General features: G+C 39.0%; 1 protein-coding gene across 2 annotated transcripts in view; it reads right to left on the bottom strand.

Annotated features, from left to right (window-relative positions):
* Positions 1 to 26802, bottom strand: part of usp54b (ubiquitin specific peptidase 54b) — a 111672-nt gene that overhangs the window by 68171 nt on the left and 16699 nt on the right. For both annotated transcript variants that reach the window (XR_009061820.1, XM_057827086.1), the window contains exon 2: positions 4874 to 5353. Coding sequence is in view for 1 of the 2 variants with exons in the window: in XM_057827086.1 (XP_057683069.1) it covers positions 4874 to 5029 (156 nt within the window). In the remaining variant the exon portion in view is untranslated. The remainder of the gene's footprint in view (positions 1 to 4873; positions 5354 to 26802) is intronic.

Consider the following 26802-nt stretch of genomic DNA (forward strand, 5'->3'; position numbering starts at 1 on the left):
AAAGTATCGGAATCGGCAAAAAAATATCGGCCATGCCTTTTTTTAATATATGTACAGTATATTTTTTAATTAAATCGTTTTCTAATTGTATTTAACGTTACAAACATAATATGTTACACTCATCCAGAGTCTTTAGTTTAGGCTTAAGGTAGGGTTATCAAATTTATCCCGATAACGGCGGTAATTATTATTTTTTTAAAATGTATCACGTTAAAATATTTAACGCAATTAATGCATGCGCTGCACGACCCACCCACGCATTGTCGCGCTAAATCTGTAATGGCGCCGTCTTACCTATATAGAGAGATAAAAGGCAGCGTAAAATGAGTAGAGTGAAATTTGGCAGCCTTTGGAGCCTTTTTTTAATTGGCTAAAGCCTTACAATCCCTCTCCCTATGATTAGAAATATCATGGGAAGCAATGCGGGGAAGCAAGGTAGCAATTGATCTTTTTCTTAACACCTTATGTTATTTCCCAACGCAGAGAAGATATATCAATTAGTAGCACTACGCACAGTCATGGTTCCACTTCCCATCATGCATTTGGGCATGGCTACAGTATCATTTACTGAAAAATTAACAAATACACTAGATGGCAATATTTAGTCACAATATAAAAAGTCACAAGTCTTTCTATCCGTGGATCCTCTCACAGAAAGAATGTTAATAATGTAAATGCCATCTTGAGGATTTATTGTCATAATAAACAAATACAGTACTTATGTACTGTATGTTGAATGTATATATTCGTCCGAGTTTTATTCATTTTTTTCTTAATGCATTGCCAAAATGTATATGATCGGGAAAAATTATCGGGAATGATTGGAATTGAATCGGGAGCAAAAAAAAAGCAATCGGATCGGGAAATGTTGGGATCGGCAGATACTCAAACTAAAACGATCGGGATTGGATCGGGAGCAAAAAAACATGATCGGAACAACCCTAATGATAATGTTACATGATGCATGAACAATGAAATGCGAACGTGGCCGGTATGTTAACGTAACATAGCTATTAAGAGTTATTCAGATAACTATAGCATATAGAACATGCTAACAAGTTTACCCAAACCACTAAAATAACATCTGAAAAGATATAATAATGTGTTAATAATTTCACACATAAATCGCTCCAGAGTATAAGTCAGGGGTGCTCAAAGTTTTTTGCTCCAAGATCTACTTTTAAATGAGACAACCTCCCGCGATCTACCTTAAGAGAGGAGGGTGAACTAAAAAAAAAAAAAAAAATTAAATGTACAGTTACAGTAATTATGCTTTGTGAGCAACATATGAGGTTATGTTGCTCACAAAACACAAATAACTGTGTACATTTAAAAAAATATAAATAAAAAATGGACGGTAAATTATGTTTGCTCACATAACATGATTAACTATGTACATTTTTAGAAAAAACTTTTTTTTTTTTTTTTTTTTTTGATGCTGCGAGCTACCCACACTAGCGTTGCGATCGACGTAATGCCCACCCCTGGTATAAGTCATAGGCCCAGCCAAACTATGGAAAAAAAACTGCGACTTATAGTCCGAAAAATACGGTAGTCAAGACCAAAGAGCTGCCCAAAGACACCAGAGACAAAATTGTTCACCTCGACAAGGCTGGAAAGGGCTACGGAGCAATTGCCAAGCAGCTTGGTGAAAAAAAGGACCACTGTTGAAGCAATTATTAGAAAATGGAGGGAACTAAACATGACGGTCAATCTCAATCGAAGTGGAGTCCCATGTAAGATATCACCTGGGGTCTCAATGATCCTAAGATTGACATATGACAGGACTTGGTTAATGACCTGAAAAGAGCTGGGACCACCGTTTCTAAGGTTACTGTCGGTAATACACTAAGACGTCATGGTTCCCCTGCTTAAACCAGAACATGTCAAGGTCCATCTTAAGTGTGCCTATGACCATTTGGATGACGCAGAGGAGTCATAGAGCAAGTTTTTTGGTCAGATGACAGTAAAATAGAGCTTTTTGGTCATAATTCCACTAACCGTGTATGGAGGAAAAAGAATGGTGAGTACTATCTCAAGAACACCATCCCTACTGTGAATCATAGGGGTGGTAACATCATCCTTTGGGAGTGTTTTTCTGCACATGGGACAGGACGAGTGCACTGTATTAAAGAGAGGACAACTGGGGCCCCTTATTGTGACATTTTGGGGAACAACCTCCCTTTGAGAAAAATGTAATTTTTAGAGTAGTTTTAACATGCAGTACCTTTTACTTTGAAGTAGATTTGTGAACAAGTAACACTACTCTTACTATGCTACTATGGGATACACTAGAGCCATTACATTTTTTTCCTCTTTGTTTTACATATTGCCTTTATTTTTGACAGAGATGCCGACAGTGGCTGCCTCAGTTTCACCAATGAGACGTCGCCACAATAACCACAAGACGGCTTATACCATTGAAAGGTAACAATGTTTATTCTCCACTAGAGGGCACTCATACTCTTTGGACGGTTGATGTTCATAGTGTTGTTCTGGATTGAATTCAATGATTTTTGTGTCATCTTTTTGGCCAAATATTGTCATGTAATAGGCTGTAGTAGAGTATAATGATACCAGTTCACATAGATGAAGTTGTGCTGAGAAAAAAATGTTCCATTATTTTAAAAAAATCTGACATTGCAGGGGTAGACAATAAGGTAAATTAACCATTAGCCCAGGTCAACACGTCAGTTATTGATCCCAATAATCCCTAAAAAGAACAATTTGCTGAATAACATGACATATCATTCTGTACATATACATATAAGGGTTTTTTCTTTGTTTTTTGTTTTATTTAATTATACATTTGGGGGAAGAAGCATATCCCATGTATTGTCTTTTTCCAATGCTGTTAAATCTGAATAAATGCATTGAAATTTTTTTGGGTAGATTAAATGCAAAGTGAAGAGAAACGGTGCAAAAACATGAATCTAGTGCAAATAATCCTATTTCGATTCTATAATCATTCCATAATCATGCCAATACAGCCGGTTCTTCCTCCATCTCCTCACTTGGCGGATTTTTGCACCATGGAAGTCAAAGAGATGACTAAGGCAATTATGGCTAACAATTTTCAAGCTACACCGTCGTTATAATGATATTATTTTCATCGTAGTCACACGGATGAATTACCATGTTATGTTCATACTACAGGCTTCATACTCGTTAACATTTCTCTAACTTACTTGTCTGCATATGTGGGCATTGAGCTGCACACCTCACATTAAACCTTGTTTCTTGTCTCATCGTAGCCGAGCCAATTCCAGTGGTCTCGCCACTGGGGCTATAACTTTCTCTCCCTTTTCATTTCATATTGGATTTCGCTTTCTCTCAACTCCCCGGTGACTTTCTCTTTCTTGAGTGAACTTATTTCCCCGGGTGCTTTGCCGGGTGCTGGGGGTTTCAGAAGCATGTCGTCTTGTAGTAAAACATTAGGTTGGTAATGAGATACTGACAATCAATTAACACCAGTAAACAGGTTGAGCGCGTTCGTGTGGGAGCGAGCGAACGAGGTGTGTTTATTCCCCACGGAGAGCAGTGGCTTGCTGCATAGACTGTAAGGTTGTCTTTAATCGGGATTGCGTAACGTTGTTAAAATGCGGAACCACTGGGAATTAATGTGAAATAAGACTTTTTTTTTTTTTTTTTTTTTTTTTTTAAACCGACACATTATTTTTACTCGCCCTACCAGGTCAGTGGTTGGAGCATTCTGGTGGCCCTGACAGTTTTTTTTTTTTTTTTTTTTTTTTTTTTTTTTAAAACCTGTCCTGTTCAGCTGTTTGACACAGAGAATGGAAGTCTAAGTGCCCGGATTCTGAACAGTTTTAATGTTTCACATTGAGAGTCTGACATACTCCCATTGTGATCATTCAAAATACCTTTTTATTATGACAAAGCAGCGAACAGGAAGGGATTATGGGGGGACAGAAGAAAAGAAATACAAGAGAAGAAAGAAAAGAAACACATACACAAACAACAACAAGAAATACATTGAACATCTAAACTAGTTACTAATATGCTGGTGCTATCGTCAGCGAGATGTATTTCCGGTTTACACCATGTGGGGGCCTATTGGCCAGTGAAAGAGGAGAATGGGGGTGGGGGTGTCTATAAGACTATAAGCTAAGTGATTGAAAGGGGTAGAGTGTACACAAATCAGTTATGTGATCTAGAACCCAGTAATCGTGTGAATCTCTTATGAGTGTAAGCCCGTTGGCGACCAAACCTACGCCGCCGCATCGCCAATCCCGGCAACGGAACCCCCTGACAGCCCTGACAGTTTTAAAAGTAAGTCCGGGACACCGGGCCATATATATTGTCGACCTCTGCATTAGAAGCAGTTACTCACAATGTTACTCATTACTTGAGTATTCTTCTCAACAAGTACTTTTTTTCATCTACTTAATTAAATTTTTGGATGACTACTTTTACTTGAGTATTTAATTAGAAGTAACACTACTCTTATTTGAGTAAAAGTTTTGGCTACTCTACTTCAACTGATCATAACTAAAGAACTAAAAAGAGCAGAAATAAACTTTTTATAATGATGAAAGATGGAAATCTAATTTTTCTTTTTGTGAATTCTGTCTTCATATAGTCACAGAACAATAGTCAATATTTTGTGGCACATGAAAAATCTGTCAAATTCATCATAAATGGCCGGTAGAGAAGAGGATGTCTTCTGAACAATGGCTGGGAATAAAAGAGTTTTTAAAAAAAAAAACATTAAAAATGTATAACTGACATATCCTGGCAAACAAATATTTGTGTTAGGGCTTGAAGTTTGAGGTTGGGAAATTGGCCGGGTAAGATTTTAGATTTCAGGTTTGCAGATTAAGGTTTATGATTTGGAAGTCACTGTGTCACTGACCTGCAGAGCGCTGTTCAGGAAGCAGCTGTTCTGTCCCGGCTCGTTGCTCAGTCCTTTGCTGGGCGCAATGGAGGTCATTGTTCTCGGGGTCGCCAGGCCCTGCACCCCGCCGACCGCTCCGCCGCCGGACGCAAAGTAGTTCCTCTTCCACGACATCCCTACCTGGATGCCCCCGGTCACTCACCGGCTTCTATGTCACTCCCATGTGAGTGACAAAGGGCGAATGGGGGACTAGAGGAGGGAGGAGGCGGACGGAGGCTGTGGATGGAGGCGATGCGGTGTGTCTTGGACGGAGATTTGGCTCCCATACAAGCCGGCCCCTTTCCAGTCCTGCTTTACTTCTTTAGAATCCGCCTGCTCGCTGCCAGATCCACTGCTGGCATCTGTTTGTCACTCGTCCTTTGGCAAGTCGTCCTCTGGCCGATCCTGTCAGATGAATGTTGTTTGGGCCGGCCGTATGCTCCCATGTCCTTTCATGCCCTGCGAGACACAAAGCAGACCCAGCTGTCAGGGCACACGGGTCAAATGCTGTCTACTTTGCGCAGGTAAACAACAACACAAACTCCTAAATTCTCACTGGCAGGGCAGTGGTTCGAAAGGTGAATGGAAAAATCGCAAGTCACAAGTTGAGTTTCTCAGTGGTCTTCTACCAGAAATGACCAGGGTGACTTATAGGCAGGGGTAAAAGCAGACCTGTTAAGTTTCACGATTTGGTCGGGAGACTCCCGATTTTGACCCCAATGCTCACGCCTCACGATTAGAAAGCCAAATCTCCCGATTTTCCAAAAATGTCAATTTTTTTTTTTTTTTTTTACGTTTTTGTTTGTCACCGTTTTGTAACGATACCATTCGGCCCGATTCGGAAAGTGACCAACAACGAATAGCCTGGCCGTCTCCGACTTCCCTCCCCTCCCTCCCCTTCAGAGCTGGAAAAGCCCAACCCATACATCTGACAGGGAGGGAAGAGGCGAAGCACCACCGACTTCCCAAGATGCTGGCACTAATAAACCGGCTTTTAGACTGGTTCAAGTCTTTATTTTGGAAGGAAGAGATGGAGCTGACCCTGGTCGGCCTCCAGTATTCGGGAAAAACGACGTTCGTCAACGTAATTGCCGTAAGTCTTACCTGCCAGCGAGAGCTAACTAGCCTAATGCTAATAGCATTAGAGCTAATGATGGGAGAACGATGACGAGGAAGAAGTCGCTGCTTTACTCTGTGTTTTCGTGGATCAAACATCATGGAATATTAAACCACTGCGGTCCTACCCCCACAATATATGAATTTAAGTGAGAAAGCGTATCGTTACTTACTTGAAGTTTAATCATTTAGATTCGCTATTATGCTAAAGCTAAAGTGTATACTATACACTTTATTACATTATATCATTATTACTGTGCTGAAACAAAAAATATAAAGTTTCAATTCTAGATTACAATTCAATTAAAAAACTGCCATGACAAAGATACTTTTAAAAACAAATATGATTAATTTTCTAAACGATGTAATTAATGTTTTTAATCTTGCTGATTTAGTCTCACGAAACCCTAATTGGAGTGATGGTTGATGAGATGAAGAGGCTGCTGAGGAAGCTGATGTCCAAATTTGTGCAAATGGATGTGATCAGGAAAGCTGAGGATATCCTAGATGTTGATTACAGGAACAAGGAGAACTGGCAAGACACAGGCAACATAGCAGTATCACATGATGCCAGACAATACATGGAGCAAGTTGAAGACTATCTCTGATGCCACCAAAAAGAGGTTCTTTGACAGTGTAGTTAATTTTTACACAAGTGTTGTGACCAAAATGAACTTGAAAAAAAATGGTTGCATTTTGTCTTAGCGATTGTCGCGCGCGCGCGCGCGTCATCAGGGTTGGGAAACAGAAATCTCCCTATTTGCAATTTCTACAACTTAACAGGTATGTAAAAGTGGCTAAAATTTCTTGCCAGAACTCCCCGGCGTGAAGGTCGCCACGGAGCCAGAAATTTTATTAATTTATTTTTCATTCAAATTTTTTTCAATGATTTGCAAAATAAAAGTTAACAAAAACAACAATAACCCCAACCTCCATCTCCTAATTTTTATTTTCCGTCATTTCCTCACATACTAAATGCCAAATCTCAATTTTAAACTACTTAAGAATATAGGATATACTAGTATATTCAAATTGAAGTTAATGTAAACATTCTTTTTTTTTTTAAATCATAAAGATAGAAGTAATATTCATTCAAAAAATAAATACAAATGACTATATTATGTAAAGTGAAATGGAATATATTTTGAAAATCGCGCAAACATTGACTTTTTTATTTTTTAATCATAAGGAAATGAATAAATAGCCTAACATAAATTAACAAATATAAGTCCAAAGTGCACATTGACAGCCAAGATGTTCTGAACCTCCCCATCAGAGCAAATAAAATTAAATATGATAAATAAGCCTGCTCAACTCTTTTGTTGCTCTTAAAGATTTACATTATATGTTGCATTGCCCTTTTTTTGTCGCATCAATTCAACAAGCTTTTTTTGTTGTTGTTCCTGAAAAGATGCACATTTGAACCAATCAGAGCTAACCAGCTCTGCTGATTTAACGGATAAATGAGTCCAGGCATTTTGCTTTGCTGCGTGCATTCGCACATTGATGTGACTCATCAACGTCAGGCTTGGATAACTGCAGCAGCTGGGGAAACCTCCATGCCGTCCGTGGAATAAAATGGTAAATCAATAATAAATATTGGTGGAAACGGATTACGCTACACAAGCACTTTATTATGCTTGTTGTTAACACTTGTGTATGTAAATCTGATGTAGGTAGATTGTTTTCTTTTTGGAGCTGAAATGCATGTGTGGCATCTCAGTATGTTTTAAAAAATTTTACATAGTGTTTTGACAGTTGTTGTCATATTTTCGGAATCAAAGCACCGTGTACCGGAACAGCATTCTGGCCATGAATCTTATACCGGAACTGCGTTCTGGCCCTGAATCTTATACCGGAACTGCGTTCCTGACCAATCTGTCCCACTTTCACCCCTGCTTATAGGGGTGTGACAAAATATCGAAATGGTGATTATATTGTGATACTTTGTATCCCAAAAGGTTATCAATATGCTCCTGCCAAGAATCCAGTAATCATTTTTAAAAGGTGTCAATGTCTTAAAAAAAAAAAAAAAAAAAAAAAAGAACCAACAAATTGCTACCAAAATCTTCCACCATAATAGTTTCTCAGTTAACTCTAAGTCTGCATTGACGGTGCTCGACGCCCAATCCATATAAACTGCGAATGTAATTCATTCGAAACAGGTGCATTCACAGTCATTTTGTCCGATTTTCAGGGCATTTAGAGGTCACTTGCTGTTCATTTTAGGGCATTTACAGGCCCTTTACTGTTGAGTTTGAGTCACTGCCTATTCATTTGGATGATTCCCAGGTCATTTCCTGTTCTGTAACTCTATATAAACAGGGAGAGACCCATAAAATACCCCTAAATCAACAGGAAGTAACTGAAAATCAACAGGTAAATGACCTTAAATGGCACAAAATTACCTTATTGCCTGGCATTGGCTGCCACTACCGGTCATAGACGTTCAATCCATTTGAAGTGGGAGGGATGGCAGCGAATGAACGAATTCATTCGCTGCCATCCCTCCCACTTCAAATGGATTAGACGTCTACTATTGATAAACTCATTCCAATTCACAGCAGAAGCTTGTTTTTCTGTTTATTAGTTGTTTGTAGAATATCCTAGAATCATTTCCTGACCAATGTATCGATTATCATTGTATCGTCAGATCATTGTTATCGTGACCTTTGTATCGCAAATCGTATTGTATCGTGAGGTACCAAGAGGTTCCCACTCCTAGTGACTTATAAGATTTAATGCCAGTAATTAAATGCACTAGTAATGAGTTACTGTAATCAATGTATTGTAGTTGATTAACAATTTTATCTATTTTGTGGAATTGATTGTAAATTGTCTTGAGGAAATGGAGACTAAAATGGCGTGCACAAATGTTGATTCATTCCAAACCAGTTTGCCCTTTAAAAAGAACAATGCAACGTCAACTCAGGGCTTTATCAAGGCGGCACTGTTCTACACAAGCATTGTACGGCAGAGTCTTAGAAGGAGAATTACATCCCACTTTCAGATCATTCATGTGCAAAGACGATGTAAAGATTAGCTATGTAATACTGTTATGAAGCCATAACATTATACTCTTTTACATTATTTTTTTCATGAAGTGACACATTTCACATATCGTAGTAGGATGTTGGGTTTCCAATATACTGTGTGAATATCTTTTTGAGAAAAACCTTATAATTATGCATTTATTTTCTTTGTTGGTTATACTTACAGATGTCATCTTACAGTGATCAATTTCACGCATGCGTGACTCATTTTTTTATAGCGAGCCGTAACTAGGCATGTGCCGGTACGATATTCTGCAATTACAGCTGTAAAATGTGTAACTTTGAAATATCTAGGATTTAAAAAAAAAAAAAAAAAAAACTTTTTTTCCCTTGAGCAGGATTTTTATATTTCAAAACATATTAGTAAAATGGAACATAAGTATAATGTTAAGTTAAAATACATTTTAAAACAAACAAAATATTCTAAATAAAATTAAAATAAATGCAGTCCTTTAGGTGAGCCTAAACCCACAGCCACAGCTCAACATTATTACCATTAGAACGAAAATAATTATTTTCCATAAAAAGCACGTATGTATGACTCATATCATGTTTAAATTATACACACACTCGCTTACTCAGACAGTTGCCAGAGAGAAAAAACACATGTTTTACCTCCGCTAGACACACTAAACACGCTGGAGTTAAGTCTCGTAGCTGGTGGGACATTGTTTGCTAACCTTTAATTTTGTATAAATGCAAAATCATATTGAAGGTATTGCCTCCTCGGCAACCACCCTTGCAAAAATATTTTACATGTCGGTTGGCCCTCCTCCTCTAAGCCACGGCCGTCTGTAACTTTTCTGTTGCTGAAGTATTCCCATACCAGCGATTTCGTTGTCTTCGATGGGGGAAAAAGTTCAGGAGTTTCACCTCCTCCATCCATGTATAGCACAGCTGACTCACTGACACTGAGCAACATCCGGTGGGTGAGGGTTGAGTGTTATTGCTGATCGCGAGGGATTTCTCCATGCATCTTTGGGACATTAAAAAATTGCTAAACAACAACACAATTAGGCGGTTTTGAAATCTTGAGGTTTTCATACCACGGTATACCTTGAAACCGGTAATCGGCACATGTCTAGCAGTAACCATAGACAACGGATACTACATGCCTCATTGAATTGAGCGACACAATTATGATCATTATAATCTTTTTTTTTTTTTCATTCTTCACTGATTTTCTATGGAATCACATGAGTACCAAAATTTAAAAAATGAATGAATATATAAATAAACAAATAAATATAAACAGCAATAAATGAATGAATAAATAAATAAATGAAAATATAAAACTATGTTTTGTCATTGACTATCACTTTTTGTGATTAAATTCGCAAATAAAAAAAAACTGACTTTTACATTTTTTTCAATGAAAAACAAACAAAAAGACAATGGCAATTTTTGTCAATGACTTTTACTCTTTGTCATTGGAAAAACACCAACGGATAAAACGATGGCTATTATTTTCTTTGCCATTTCTATTTCGCTTGTCATTGCATTTGCTTTTGCCTTTTGCTTTTACCGAAAGGGATGGTCTGTCAATCAAATGGCGTTGAGAGGGGCTTTCCAAACAGGAAAGGGTTAGTTATCGACAGCATTAAATTTGATTGTCTGGGTGACAGGGCCTTTGGCTGAGGCGACCCATTCAGCCTGTCAGCTGGTTCTCTAAGCAGTTGTGAAAAAGGATTTTTTTAAATCTCTCTCCAAATAAATGCTGAATCAAAAATCTCACATTGTACAGACATGATTTCAAACCATGACGTCGTTTTACCAACAGTAACCTTGGAAAGGGTGGTCCCAACTCTTTTCAGGTCATTGACCAACTCCTGTCATGTAGTTCTGGGCTGATTCCTCACCTTTCTTAAGCTCATTGAGACCCCACAAAGCGATATCTTACGTGGGTCTGAACTTTGATTGAGATTGACCGTCATGTTTAGCTTCTTCCATTTTCTAATGATTGCCCCAACAGTGGACCTTTTTCACCAAGCTGCTTGGCAATTGCTCCGTAACCCTTTCCATTCTAGTGTAGGTGAACAATTTACTCTCTGGTGTCTTTTGTCTTGACCATGTTATAAGTTTAAGTCTTACTGATTGTATGGGGTGGACAGATGTCATTATGCTGCTATCGAACTCAAACAATTGCATCTGATTCAGAATAAAACATGGAGTAGAGGTGGACTTTTAATAGGCAGACTAACAGGTCTTTCAGAATTCTAGCTTATAGACAGGTGTTCAAATACTTATTTGAAGTTGTATCACACAAATAAATAGTTAAAAAATCATGCATTGTGATTTCTGGATTTGTCTTTTTAGATTATCTATCTTCCAGTGGACATGCACCTACGATGAAAATTTCAGAGCCCTCCATTAGGGCTGGACGATATGGCCTTAAGTACATATCACGATAAATTGAGCAGATTTACCTCGATAACGATAAATGACGATAAATTCGCGCAAGCGGACTGTTGTATAATTTGAAAATTTGAATCAATGCATGGAATACAAATTAACCGTTTCTCGTTAAATTTATTTACCAGCTTTCAATTTAACAATTGCACATGCAGTCTAAACATTAAGTATTGAAAAAGATCCTGAAAACAATAAGAATTCTAGTGTGAACATTTATAACGGCTTGTATGACTTGAAAAATGTGCAACATTAAAAAAATCAATATGACGACTGTGCAAACATGTCATTCTAACCCAAATGACTTGTAGCTTTAACAGTACACTTCAGACAACTTATTTGTAATGCCTGCTGTGACATAACTATTCAACACAAGTGTTTACGTCAAGGTTTCATGTTTTTTTTTTCCCCCCAGAACATTTTTTTAATACATGCACCCACCATACAGGCACACCCAGATTAAAGCTGTATTGCTCTGATGCCAGTGAAACATTTAAGATTTTATGATGGCAGAATAAAGCAAACACAAACAGAAAAATAGCTGTGGCCATTAAACTGTCATATTATATATAGGCTTCACTGTTGGATTAAACTTTATGCTGAGTTCTTTACCATCATGAAAGCTTTCAGAGAAATCACACAGAGATACCAAATAACGCGACATAATGATTGCTACATGAAGTCCGTGCCCAGTCCACTCATTAATTTCAGCCGTTTCGACAAGGTTGGAGCCGCTATCGGACTCCATCACGTTCATTTGTAGCCGCTGTTAGCCGCTAGCGTTAGCCTGTGGCTTGGCTACCAGAAGAAAGCACTGTAAGCATCCTCTCCTGAAATCGTGAGAACCAGGGAGGACAGCGGGTAAAAACCCGTCTGGAACCCGCCAAGAGTTTACTTCATGTCGGGTGAAAGTTTGGCGAAGCTAACTTAAGCCCGACTCCATCCCGTTTACTTGTAGCGTTAGCCGCTAGCGTTAGCCTACCGGGCTTCTGTTTGTTTGGCTTCCTGAAAACCACGTGACTCCATACGTAAGCACACTGTCTGCTTTCTTAAAGGGGAATGAACATAGCCGAACAACACAGAGTCAAAGCGGGATAAAAAGACTATATTTTCTTGTTTTATTAAATTACCGAATTTACCGACGTGGTCAAAATTACGTCGGTCATCATGAAGAATTTTGGTAACGGTAAATTTTCGGTTTACCGCCCTGCTCTACCCTCCATGATTTCTAAGTGGGAGAACTTGCTAAATAGCAGGGTGTTCAAATACTTATTTTCTTCACTGTAAACGGCTATAACTGGCTAGCTATAATTGCTGAAAATTGCTTGCAGTTGCATTTTATGAGTAGAATTAGTTAAGCATTTTCTTCTGTTTTTCATTCATCTGTAAACATGAGAGTAAAGTTTGAAAAACATTGCCCATTACGTATATTGAAATAGATATTGCAAAAGGCCTTTACCATATTGGAGCATATCGCAATACTTTTCAAGCTCCTCATTGTGATTTTACAACATGTAAGCAAGTATGGCTTCCACAGTGAATTTATACATATCTATCTACAGCATTTTTATTTGATTGAGGGTTGAACGTTGATGCAAGGCATGCTCTGAGTTCATTCAACGCAGATGTCTACAGCACTTGAGAGCGGCGATAACGCCTTGATTTTTCACACTTTTGAAGCCTCATTTCATATGCTGCGTTGTTTTATTAATCATTAAAATTTGGCAGGGTTCTTCACAACTCTCCTCTCTGTGGTGTGTCAAATTTACAAGATCTATATACGGCATAATTTATTTTAGATGGTCTTTAATTGATGGATCATTTGCCACACAGCTCACGAAATAGTGAGTTCAGTCAAATCGCCATTCTTACAATCTCTAATGTTGTATTTCTTTTTTCTCAGTCATAACTCCATGTGTATATTTAGCAATGCTAAATTGCTAATTATTTTTTGACAACTTGGATGAACATGGTGTGAAAATTCGATGATGACTGATTAAGAGCTTCCTCGTCACTGCGTTCACCTTTAATAAGTATTGAAATCAGCTCAGTTCAAATGTTAACAGCAGATTTAGCAGCCCAATTTCATCTGCGTCCAACAGTTTGTAATGGAAAATTAGAACCTTATTAGTAAAGTGTTCATTATAGAATGTTGTCAGAAGCTTCTGTATTAATATAGTACTTTAATGCTTCTTGTCATGGTGGTGTTGTTGTCTTTGTTCTGCCGTGGTGATGTTTTAAGTGGACGGATCTGCTTAATGGACACTTTTGGCAGCCAATATAATTTTCTTTGCAATTAAGCTGTGCACAGTTGACAATACAAGGAGAAAAGAGCTTTCTTTGTACATATTTGGCTCCTTCAGGTCTAAAATTAAATTATTAATGGTGGGACACCGGAAGCAAATCAATCAATAATTCAGCGACAAAATATGGAGCTAATGCCAGCAAGTGCGTTTGTGTGTACTCGGCATGTGCCCGTATGAGATTCTGACGGTATGATAACCTCAAGCAAAAATATCACGGTTTCACAGTATTGCAATTAAAGGTCTAAAATGTGTTATTTTGAGATTTCTGGGTTGAAAAAAAAAAAAAAAAACTTTTTTCCATTGAACAGGATTTTTATTTTTCAAAACAACATATTAGCAAATTGGAACATAAGTATAATGAAATACCCTAAATAATGTTAAAATAAATTCAGTCCTTCAAGTGAGCCAGCCACAGCGCAATATTACTATCATCAGAACAAAAATAATTCAATTACTGTCTAATTTCCATATTTGTTTTACCACCGCAAAACACACTAAACGCGCTGGAGTTAACTGTTGTCGCCGGTGGGAAACATTCATAACAGCGTTTACTAACCTTTAATTTTGTATAAAGCAACGGGTGGTCACGTACTGTAAATGCAAAATCATACTGCAGCAGCCACCCTCCGCAAACATGCTTGACATGTCGGTTGGCCCTTTTCCCCTGAACCGAGGCCGTCTTTAACTTTTCTGTAGCCGAAGTATTCCCATACCAATGACTTAGTTTTCTCCGATGGGGGAAAAGTTCAGGTGTTTCACCTCCTCCAGCCATCGTGTGTAGCACAGCTGACTCTCTGACTCACTGACCAACAACCGGGAGGGAAGAGGTAAGCCCTGCCATAGACTTCAACATCAGTTGAAAAGACGGCTCCCACAAACATTGCCCCACGCCTTCCCGTTGGGGGCTGACCCAGGCAGTGCGTTTGGCTTTCACTGTGATAAACCCAAACATATGCTGCGTTCAAACGCCGGATTTGGGTAAAAAAGGACGAATGTTTTACTGCATACAAGAAGGCAGGAGTGTCTCCAGAGTGAAATGTTGTGAAAATGCATGGAAAAATTAGCGTAACTTTAGCTTTAAATATTTACGTAAAATGAACGATAACTGCCCGTTTTTTTTGCTTTTAACCAAGAATCTAGACTGTTCTATGTTCATATCTATTGAACGTCCGGGATGTATTTAAAAGAATTTTCAACTTGTAAAGGGGAAAAAGGGGGAAAAAGTTCAGGAGTTTCATCTCCTCCAGCCATCGTGTAGCACAGCTGACTCACTGACACTGAGTACTGAGAACTGTGGGGGAGGGTTGAGCCTTGAAGCTGCACGCGAGGGATTTCTCCATGCATTTTTGGGACAATAAAAAATAGCTAATACCATAGGGACGATATGACAGAAAATGTTTGCGGTTTTAAAACCTTGACGTTTTCATACCACTGTATACCTTGAAACCGGTAATCGCCACATGTCTAGCCCCAAGAGATGAAGCACTTAGTGAATGTCTCAGGCACCGGAAACTGGAAAGAGATGAGTTGAAGGAACCATCATGGGAGGAAAAACTTCTGCATGGGATGTATGTACCGCCGACAGATGGTAACTGAAATGGCATATCTGAACAAGTCCTACCAATGGTTAGAGAAGGCTGGACTGAAAGACAGCACAGAGGCGCTTATCATAGCAGTGCAGTAGCAGGCCTTGAGCACCAGAGCAATACAGGCTCAGCTATGCCACACCAGGCACAATCCCAGGTGCAGGCTGAGCAAAGAGGCCCCTAAAAAAGTCCAGTGCATAACAGCAGGGTGTAAGATGGAAAAGAATACATGGAACTAAGCCTGTCGCAATATGCAACAATTCCATTTATCGTGCGATAAATAAAAAAGAAGGCGGTAATTTTTCCGCTGCGATTTATCGCCTCGCGTGCAGGTGCGTGCGCGCGTGCGGCAGACGTGCTGTTAAAAGTTCGGATTCCTCGTTACCAACTGCCCAAAATGCATCTTCATTCCAGGTCCGGCAAAAACTGGCGCCGGAGCCAGTCGTTCCCATTATATCCTATTGTTCAACGTATACCGGCCGCGTCAGTGCTCCGGAGTGACTGTGGACCATCTACGGCGCGCCGGTGTTGTTGACGTGTGGGTGCTCCCGTCAGGAGTGACATTTCACGCGGGGCGGCTATTTTTCGGCACAACTGTGGATATTTACAACGAAGTCCGCCAAAACATTGTTACCGACTTGGCTGCTACGAACACCCTCGCTTTGACAACGAACAGCTGAATGAAATTAAGAGCGCTGTGCTTCAGACCCGTCCTGTTTATGAAAGTCGATTGTCATATGATGGTGTTGCGTAGTAATGAGCAGACATGACTTCAGCGGCGCTTGCTAACGTTTTTTAATGCGCGCACACTAGATATCATGAAATGGCAAACTAGATGTGCTACGTCCCATGCCATTGGCTACGTGAGCCCAGAGTGATTATGGGACACGTAGTCCATATCCTTATACTACATCGATGAATTCTAAACTGTCATGACTGAATGGAAGTTAAGATAGCCAAATCAATCCATCCCAGTGTTTCTCGATAATGTTGCAAATATTGTTAATTCAGTACGTGACACAGATGGATTCGGACCACAAATACGATGTCTTGCTCATGTAGTAAAGCTATCTGCTAAGAGAGCTGTAGTAATCAACAGTGTGCCCTGCCTCACTTTACAAACAGTAAAGATCGTTCTCAGCACTTTTATACACATTTTTTTCAGGTCAGTAAGAAGTAAGCACATAAATATTATGCACTAAAATGCATGTTTATATGATGGCAATTTAATTTTTGCTCGTTAGCCAAAAAAAAAAAAAAAAAAAAAAAAAAAAAAAAAAAAAAACGAAACAAAAAATATAATTGTTATTTTTTTACAGAGCATTAAATGTATTGAATCGGATTGAAAATCGTGTCCCCGTATCAAAAATCGTACCGAACCGTGACTTAACTGTATCTTTGCATCCCTATGGAACACCATTGCAGAAGCTATGACGGGAAAATGTTCATTTGCCTAAATGCTTAAGTTATTAAGTGCAATTTTTTTTTTTTTTTTTTAAACACATTTTATTTATAATGTGTTTCTGTGCGGTATCAATATTGTTTTTTTTTTTACTTAAGAGGCATGGTCTATTGTTTTTAGTTGTGATTTCTTAAAAAGTATTTTTTTTTAAATTTAAGAGTAAATATCACGTTTAAATAAATGTACTTGATCTATTAATGTATACTGTATTCTCACTGTGTTATTGTAAATTGGTTTTAAAAAATTGGGGGGGCGCAATAATATCGCATATCGCACTAATTTATGAGAATAATTATCGCACACTAAAATTTGTTATTGCGACAGGCCTAAGTGGAACACCATAACCAAGTAGCCGGTATAGTGTACAGAAACATCTAAGCAGAGTATGGACTAGATACCCCTAAATCGCAATGGGAAACACCTCCTAAGGTGTTGGAAAATTAGAGGGCTAAGATCCTGTGGGACTTCCGGATACATACTGATAAAATGGTTATGGCAAACCAACCGCACGTCTTGATCATGGATAAGCAGCAGAGGACAGCCATCGTGATCGATGTCGTCATCCCCAACAATGGGGATGACGAACAATTAGGAAAGAAGGAACACGAGAAACTAGAGAAATACCAAGGGCTCAAGCAAGAGCAAGGTGAAAGCAACAATGATACCCATGGTCATAGGAGCTCTGTGGGCCGTATCCCCTACACTGGAGAAGTGGCTGCACTCCTAGGAACAGCAGAGATAATGTGCTCCCAGGGCTCTGGTAGAGGACGGTTTAAAGGAAAGAGTTTTATTTATTTATTTTTACATTAATCATATCGGCAGATCCTCAAAGTTAGACTTGAACTCACATGCAAAAGTATTTGCTCGGGAAAGCCCTCATTCTTACCAAAAAGCAGGAACTCCAAAAATGCCTCAGTCATGAACACTTTGTATGACGTGAAAGCGACAGAGGCGAGCCTGACTATATCATTGAGCAAATTTTCTGCCTCTTCTTTGGTTTCCTAATGGCCGCCAGTGCAGGGTCAGAGAATTTGATTGACTTGTGCCTTGACTCGCTGTGGCTTCCAGGAACTCTCCACCATCAATACACATCATCATCACTCGCTGGCCCCATGTGTCTGTGTGTGTCTTTGAATGTGTGTGCGTTACTGCGTTAATATCACATGGTTCGGCTTTTCCTCCCTCGTGTCTGCAGCTTGGCCTATTTCCATGGTAACTAGCCAAAGATACGAGTTATACACACATACGCACAGTCGCACACACATAAAGCACATATCTAACAGCGCTTGTGTGATCTTGATTGTGTGAAGCTGTAGGGTACAGTCAGAAAGAGAATGTGTGATCATACTCTCCACACCCACTCAGTGGGTCACGTGCGCGCACACACGAAAAACGCATACAGATAGAGGCCATATATAACAGCACTTGCGCGATATTGGTTGTGCGAGGCTGTAGGGTGCAGTCAGAATGAGGATGTGTGATCACACTCTCCACACCCACTCGGCGGGACATGGACACACGCGTGCACGCATACACACACAAACACAGACAGTCACTGTATGCTGAAACAGAAGCCCGCAATTCTGTTTGGGAGGGGGGAAATGGCAAACAGAGGCATTGCTGCCAAATCCCTCCATAAATCCTTTTGGCAAGTTGGATTTTGTGTATTTACGTTCCGATGTACTGAACGTGAAATTCTCCTCTGGATAGATGGATAGACGGATCCACATTCCACACTTCGATGCTTGTCCTTTGGCCTCCCTCCAAAGAAAAGTAGGGGTGCTGTGCCCGCAAGAAACCTGGAAGGGAACTTTGTCAGAGGCGGCTAAAGGCACTGCGGCTCTGTTTAGCTGTCTGCCACGTGACGTTAGCCAATTGTGTATCCTATACAAAGCACTGTGTACACAGTAGACATGTGCTGGTTACCAGTTTCAAGGTATACCGTGGTACGGAAACGTCACTGTTTCAAAACCCCAAAAAATTTCCGTCATACCATTCCTACGGTAGTAATAACTATTTTTTTTTTTTTTTAAGTCCCAAAGGTTGCAATCCCTTGCCTGCAGCTGCAGGGCCATAGACTTCAATATCAGTTGACAGGACATGGGGCTCGGGGCCAATCGGTAGAGGGCCTATTTTCAAAAACTTCAAGAGCAAGGCAAGGCAATTTTATTTGTATTGCACAATTCAACACAAGGCAATTCATTTTGCACATGAAGGTCATAAAAATCACATTAAATCGAAAGACTGTTAAAACAAAGGCAATTGAAACAGGAAATAAAATTAAACATGAAAATCACATTAAATTGAAATCAGAAATGGAAATAAAGCAGATAAGTAATAAAAGGCAAACAGCTTGAAGTTTGAAATACAGTGGGGCAAATAAGTATTTAGTCAACCACCAATTGTGCAAGTTCTACTTGAAAAGATTGGTGAGGCCTGTAATTGTCAACACGGGTAAACCTCAACCATGAGAGACAGAATGTGGGGGGAAAAAAACAGAAAATCACATTGTTTGATTTTTAAAGAATGTATTTCCAAATTAGAGTGGAAAATAAGTATTTGGTCACCTACAAATAAGATTTCTGGCTGTCCAAGAGGTCTAACTTCTTCTAACGAGGTCTAACGAGGCTCCACTCGTTACCTGTATTAGTAGCACCTGTTTTAACTCATTATCGGTATAAAAAGACACCTGTCCACAACCTCAGTCAGTCACATTCCAAACTCCGCAATGGCCAAGACCAAAGAGCTGTCGAGGGACACCAGAGACAAAATTGTAGACCTGCACCAGGCTGGGAGGACTGAATCTGCAATAGGTAAAACACTTGCTGTAAAAAAATCAACTGTGTATTAGCAAAATGGAAGACATACAAGACCACTGATAATCTCCCTCGATCTGGGGCTCCATGCAAGATCTCACCCCGTGGCGTCAAAATGATAACAAGAACGGTGAGCAAAAATCCCAGAACCACACGGGGGGACCTAGTGAATGGCCTACAGAGAGCTGGGACCACAGTAACAAAGGCTACTATCAGTAACACAATGCGCCGCCAGGGACTCAAATCCTGCACTGCCAGACGTGTCCCCCTTCTGAAGCCAGTACACGTCCAGGCCCATCTGCGGTTCGCTAGAGAGCATTTGTATGATCCAGAAGAGGACTGGGAGAATGTGTTATGGTCAGATGAAACCAAAATAGAACTTTTTGGTAGAAACACAGGTTCTCGTGTTTGGAGGAGAAAGAATACTGAATTGCATCCGAAGAACACCATACCTACTGTGAAGCAGGGGTGTTGAAACATCATGCTTTGGGGCCTTTTTTTCTGCAAAGGGACCAGGATGACTGATCTGTGTAAAGGAAAGAGTGAATGGGGTCATGTATCGAGAGATTTTGAGTGAAAATCTCCTTCCATCAGCAAGGGCATTGAATATGAGACGTGGCTGGGTCTTTCAGCTTGACAATGATCCCCAACACACAGCCAGGGAAACAAAGGAGTGGCTTTGTAAAAAGCATTTCAAGGTCCAAGAGTGGCCTAGCCAGTCTCCAGATCTCAACCCCATCGAAAATCTGTGGAGGGATTTGGAAGTCCGTGTTGCCCAACGACAGTCCCAAAACATCATTGCTTTAGAGGAAATCTGCATGGAGTAATGGGCCAAAATACCAACAACAGTGTGTGAAAAGCTTGTGACGAGTTACAGAAAATGTTTGGCCTCCGTTATTGCCAACAAAGGGTACATAACAAAGTATTGAGATGAACTTTTGGTATTGACCAAATACTTATTTTCCACCATGATTTGCAAATAAATTCTTTAAAAATCAAACAATGTGATTTTCTGTTGTTTTTTTTTTCCACATTCTGTCTCTCATGGTTGAGGTTTACCCTTGTTGACAATTACAGGCCTCTCTAATATTTTCAAGTAGGAGAACTTGCACAATTAGTGGTTGACTAAATACTTATTTGCCCCACTGTATGTAAAAATTCAAGGTTAGTAAACACTATCATGAACGTTTCCCACCAGCAACCAGAGTTAGCTCAAGCGTGTTTAGTGTGTCTAGTCGTGGTAAAGCGTGGTGGGGTTTTTTCTCTCTGGCAATTGTCTGTGTTGAGAGTTTGTGTATAATGTAAACATGATACGATTCACACACACGTGCTTTTTATGGAAAATAATTCAAGTATTTTTGTTCTGATGGTAATAATGTTGAGCTGTGGGTTTAGGCTAACCTAAAGAACTGCGTTTATTTTAATCTTATTTACATCGATTTTTTTTTTTTTTTTTTTTTTAAGATTTTGCTTATGTTCCAATTTGCGAATGTTTTGAAAAATTAAGTGGGTTTAGGCTCACCTAAACGACTGCATTTATTATAATTTTATTTAGAATGTATATGTTTTTGTTTTTTTGATTTTTTAATTTGCACTCAAGATTATACTTACGTTTCAATTTGCTAATGTTTTGAAAAATAAAAAAAGTTTTGATTTTTGTTTTGTTTTTTAAACCCAAATATAACAAAGTAACACATTTTAGAGTTGTAATTGCAATACTGTGATATCGCGATATTTGGGTTTAAGGTTATCATACCGACAGATTATCATACCGACACATGCCTACATGTTCGTGATGTATTCGTGGAGCTTGGATGTTCCATCTTGCATAGTGGTCCTGGTGCTCACTGACCCTCGGCCACCCTTCTTGCGCTTAGCGTATAGCCAGTCGATACTGGATTTTTGGTGGAACCCTCTGTGCAAGGTGAGCGTTTTCTGTGTTTTCACATCTGTGGTTTGAACTTCCTCCTTTGGCCAGCTTACTATCCCAGCAGGGTATATGATCACTGGTAGGGCAAAGCTGTTAGTTGCTCGGATTTTGTTCTTGCCATTGATCTGACTTCTCTGGAAAAAAATCTGCAATGGACTGAGGGCTTGAAGCGCGAAGTAGCTTGGGATCACTGCAACTACATTTTGAAAATGTAATCCTTTTTACCTTATTCCAATCCTCTTTCTGATCTGTGATAGAATCAGGGACATCCCTGATAATAATCGAGGAGTTGGGAGTCCCAAGACAAAACACGACCACAACCTTTTATCTGGAAATGCTTGTGAATAAACATCAAATTAGATTGATGTTTAAGGATGTAAACAAATAGTAGACATCCCTAATAATAATCGAGGAGTTGGGAGTCCAGAGGCAAAAACGGCCTAACAGTTTTAACTGAAACTACTTGCTTGTGAAGAAACATCACATTAGAAACGCTTAGGGATGTAAACAAATTCATGATCAATCAATATTTGAAAAGATTTCAACAATTGTCACAATTATTCAAGAATATTATACTGTAAACTGATGAAACACCTATAGCATGATGACATTCACACCCGTGGAGAGCAATCAGCATGGCCGGCGTGAGTCACACCGCAGAGTCGTGACGTCGCCTTGGGATGTCAGAATAATCCCGGATGCTTTGTCAGGACGACAGCCGTTGATTACGCACAGATCGATGGGAGCCAGCGAGGGCACGGCTGGGAGCGCTAAAGAACGACATCTGTTTCTGCCAAAAACTGTGACAATTTCTGCTAGCCTAACACTACAACTCAGATGTTTCTGTACTGCTAAAGTGATGTTGACAAGGAACACCTGCATTACCTAATGGCATTCAGTAAAAGCTGCAATATAAAGTAGACAGAGATTTGTTGATGAATAGATTGTTCAGAAGCGTGCCTCAGAATATTACCTGGTATAATTTTACATACAGTATACTGTATGCATATGTTTAGTGCTGCAACGATTAATCGATTAACTTGATAATTCGATGAGGAAAAAGCTTCGAATCAAATTTCCTGCTTTTAGGATTCGTTTAATTAAGGTGACGTTGTAATGGTTCGTTTTGAAAGTGTTGCAATTAGTTTGGGTGGATACACGGCACAGTGAATATGTCTAACTTGGCTGCATCTAGCTGCTCCCTGTTAAGACCAGCATCAGTTATGTTTTTGCTTGAGCTAATTTGTTCGTTTAGGAATTTGTTATTTAGTTTAGAAGTATATTTAGCAGTTTTTTTTTTTGTGGGAATATGTTTGTGAACAATTTGTTGAGAGCAATGTAAAAAAAGTTAGCATTTTATAGCATTTAAACTCTCAAACTATTGCGATGCAAGTCAGTCAAAATTAATTTGTTGTACTTAGATTAGGGATGCACGATATTCATTTTTTGACACGGATACCTATATCGATAACTTCTTGCTCCCCAAAGCCGATACCGATACGATAACCGATAATATGTCAATAATTTTTCAATGTATTTTTACCTGAGTTTTTAAACACTTTTAGGTCAAAAATCTAGTGGTTGATTCAGCATAGATTTGCCTTTGACCAAATCAGAATTTACATGATGGTATAAACATTATTATAATGAACAAAACAAAGACGAACAGTTTTGACTTTAAAAAAGAAATTTTTTCAAATAAATATAATTTGAGTCAATCACAATTAATCAGTCAATATCGTTGACGATGTGTTCCCCTGAACAATGAGAACTGATCTAAAACAAACATAAAACAACATGTATTGTGCTTTGTCAGCCGATAAAACATTTGGTGCAACAGGAGAGGAGACTTTTGTCGTCTTGGTCCATGAAACAACTTTCTTAACGTGGCAATTATAGAACAGCAAGCCTATCAATAACCGAAAGGCCTCTCAAGAACTTGTAAACATAACACTGTAAAATGCTAAATTTGTTAATTGCCATGGTAAGGTTTATAACGAACTAATTGAAGGAAAAATACAGCCTGTAGAACACTAACAAAACTTTGCATACTGGCAAAACAGGAGTGGAAACAAACGCTCACATCCCAATCCAACACCGTGCCAAAAATATTATTAATAGGCCCGATAATATATAATGTTATTGGAGTTATTGGGATGATGTCATAATTTTTTATTATCGGACCGATAATTATCGGACCGATAATTATCATGCACCTCTAACTTAGATCTTCATATGTTTGTTGATTTATAATGTTTGAGGCTAAACTTAGTTATTTTAATATATTATTAGATGCATTTAATGCTCTTGTGAAATGAAATCCCAATTCTGCATACTTTGAAGAAACCCTCAGTAATTTTTCGGGATTCGCATTTGATGCTCTTTTGAAAGTGTAATCTTAGCAAGCCAAAATAAATAGTATTGCAAGCGTAAACACTTCTTTATTTGTGTTACATATTCCAAATTTATTCTGCTATGCCTGATTACTCAATTATTTGAACTAATTGATGGACTAATCTTTAACCTAAATAATTGATCGCTGCAGCCCAACACACTGTATGTTATTAATGTATTTGATTAGCTTTGGCAACTCAAAAGGTTAAGTTTTAACAGTGACTAAAAGTATTCGTGAATCAATTCATATTTGTTCACAAATATTTTCGTAAATTCCGTACGTTTTTTTGGGGGGGGGGCATCTGCGGTTTGTTGTGCGTTGAGATTTTTTAATATCAATTGTGCAGCTTGGCTCAATAGGGGTCTAAAGAGGAACATGATGTCAGCTGTGTGAAACTTGGACTTTCTCACATTTCTTTATAAAATCACAATCAAATGTGATCTGATTTTTGTCACAGTCACACATTAAAAAACTGTGTGTGCTTTAACTAAAACGACCCAAATGTTTATATGTTCTCATATTTTAATGAGGATGGTATGCAAACAATGACACAAGGGGGAAAAATAAGTAAGTGAACCATCACATTTAAGATTTTGTGGCAGCAATAACTTCAACGAGACGCTTCCTGTAGTTGCAGATCAGTCTGGCACATCAATCAAGACTAATCTTGGCCTATTCTTCTCTCCAAAACTGCTGTAGTTCAGTCAGATTCCTGAGATGGCTGGCATGAATCGCTGTCTTTAGGTCATGCCACAGCATCTCAACAGGGTTCAAGTCTGGACTTGGCCACTCCAGAACGTGTATTTTGTTCTTCTGAAACCATTCTGAAGTTGATTTACTTCTGTGTTATGGGTCATTGTCTTGTTACAACATCCATCCTCTTTTTAGCTCCTGATAAACTTTTGAATTCATCCCTCCACCATGCTTCACAGTGGGGATGAGGTGTTGATGTTGGTGAGCTGTTCCATTTTTCCTCCACACATGACGTTGTGAGTTACTCCCAAACAATTCAACTTTGGTTTCATCAGTCCACAAAATATTTTGCCAAAACTTCTGTGGAGGGTCCGAGTGCCTTTTTGCGAACATTAACCGAGCAACAATGTTTTTTTAGACAGCAGTGGCTTCCTCCGTGGGGTCCTTGAACTCCATTCTTGGCCATAGTTTAACATATAGTTGATGTGTGCACAGAGATATTGGACTGTGCCAGGGATTTCTATAAGTCTTTAGCAGACACTAGAGGGTTTTTTTATACCTCTCAGAATATTCTGCGCTGAACTCCTGGCGTCATCTTTGGTGGACGGCCACTCCTTGGGAGAGAAGCAACAGTGTCAAACATTTGTGGACAACTTCTCTGTCTGTCGAGTGATGAACATCCAGACTTTTGAGATGGTTTTGCATCCTTTCCCAGATTTATACAAATCAACAATCCTTGATCGCAGGTCTTCAGATAGCTCTTTTGACCGAGCCATGATGCACATCAGACAATGCTTCTCTTCAAGACAATTTTTACCAGGTCTATGTTTTATAGTGGGCAGGGCAGCTTTAAACCACTCATCAGTGATCGGGCACACACCTGACTTAAATTGTTTGGTTAAAAAAAAATGTTTTCAATTGCTTTTTAAGTCTCCTTAAGCCATTACTTCTCAAATAGTGGGGCGGGCCCCCCTAGAGGGGCGCAGAACGATGCTGGGGTGGCGCATGTGACCTTGGAGACCATACTTTTTTGCCGTACTAGAATAAACTGTAATTGTACATCCACTGAGTGGATGGCAGTGGCACAACTTTATTTTCAGCATGTGCGCAGTATTTTTTAACCAAACAGGACCACACAGTAAAGCGCACTGGAGATATGAAAAGCGAAGACGAAGAAATATGACGAAGCGTATGTAGCATTTGGCTTTTGGCTAAGACTTCTAGTACAGTGTGAGACTTCTCTTAAAATGTTCGCAGCAAACAGCACCAATTCTTTTTGTTTTGTTTTTTTCAGCGAAAACGTGCCGGATATTGCCAACAATCGTCCCGCTTTGTCAGTGTTACATCAGTATACCAGCGATCACTGTCAGTATGACATAAGGTGGCATACCAAGCTGCTTAATGCAAAATAACCCAACACCACAGCAAAGGAGCTGATACTGCCTGCAGCAGAAATAAAAACTGTCCCTCTGTCCGATGACACTGTCGTTTTGTTCAATTAATTTTTGTTTTTCGGTCTAATTTGTTCGACATATTGTCGTCACTAGTTAATGTTGCTCATCAATTTGAATTTATTATTAGTTATTGATTTTATTAATTTTTCTTTCAGTATTGAACGGTCAAAAAATGTATCTTGAGTCTATTTTAGCTGTATGGATGTGTTATTTATTTTTATTTTTTTTACACTTTTTTTTCTTCAATATTAAAAAGGACACAATGTTATGCAGAGGTGTACTTATAATAATAAGAATTTTATAGACAAATGATACCACACTATATTTATAGTGGTGACAGAGAGTTGGGGGGCGCGGAACGTTTACATCCTCCTGGGGGGGCGTATGAAAAAATAATTGAGAAGCACTGCCTTAAGCAGAGGGTTCATTTACTTATTTTTCTCCCTTCTGTCATTGTATGAATGCTATCCTCATTAAAAATATGAAAACCTATACATGTTTGGGTGGTTTTCGTTAAAGCAGACAGTTTTTACATCTGTGTGATTTTGACAAAGATCAGCTCACATTTGATGGTGATTTTATGCACAAATATGAGAAATTCCAAAAGGTTCAGATACTTTTCATACCACTGGAGAATTATAGAGCAACCTGCTATCTGAGTCCCAGCGCCACTGCATGCACTGCTGTT

This window comes from Corythoichthys intestinalis, chromosome 21 (genome assembly GCF_030265065.1).
Source record: "Corythoichthys intestinalis isolate RoL2023-P3 chromosome 21, ASM3026506v1, whole genome shotgun sequence".
Classification (NCBI taxonomy): domain Eukaryota; kingdom Metazoa; phylum Chordata; class Actinopteri; order Syngnathiformes; family Syngnathidae; genus Corythoichthys; species Corythoichthys intestinalis.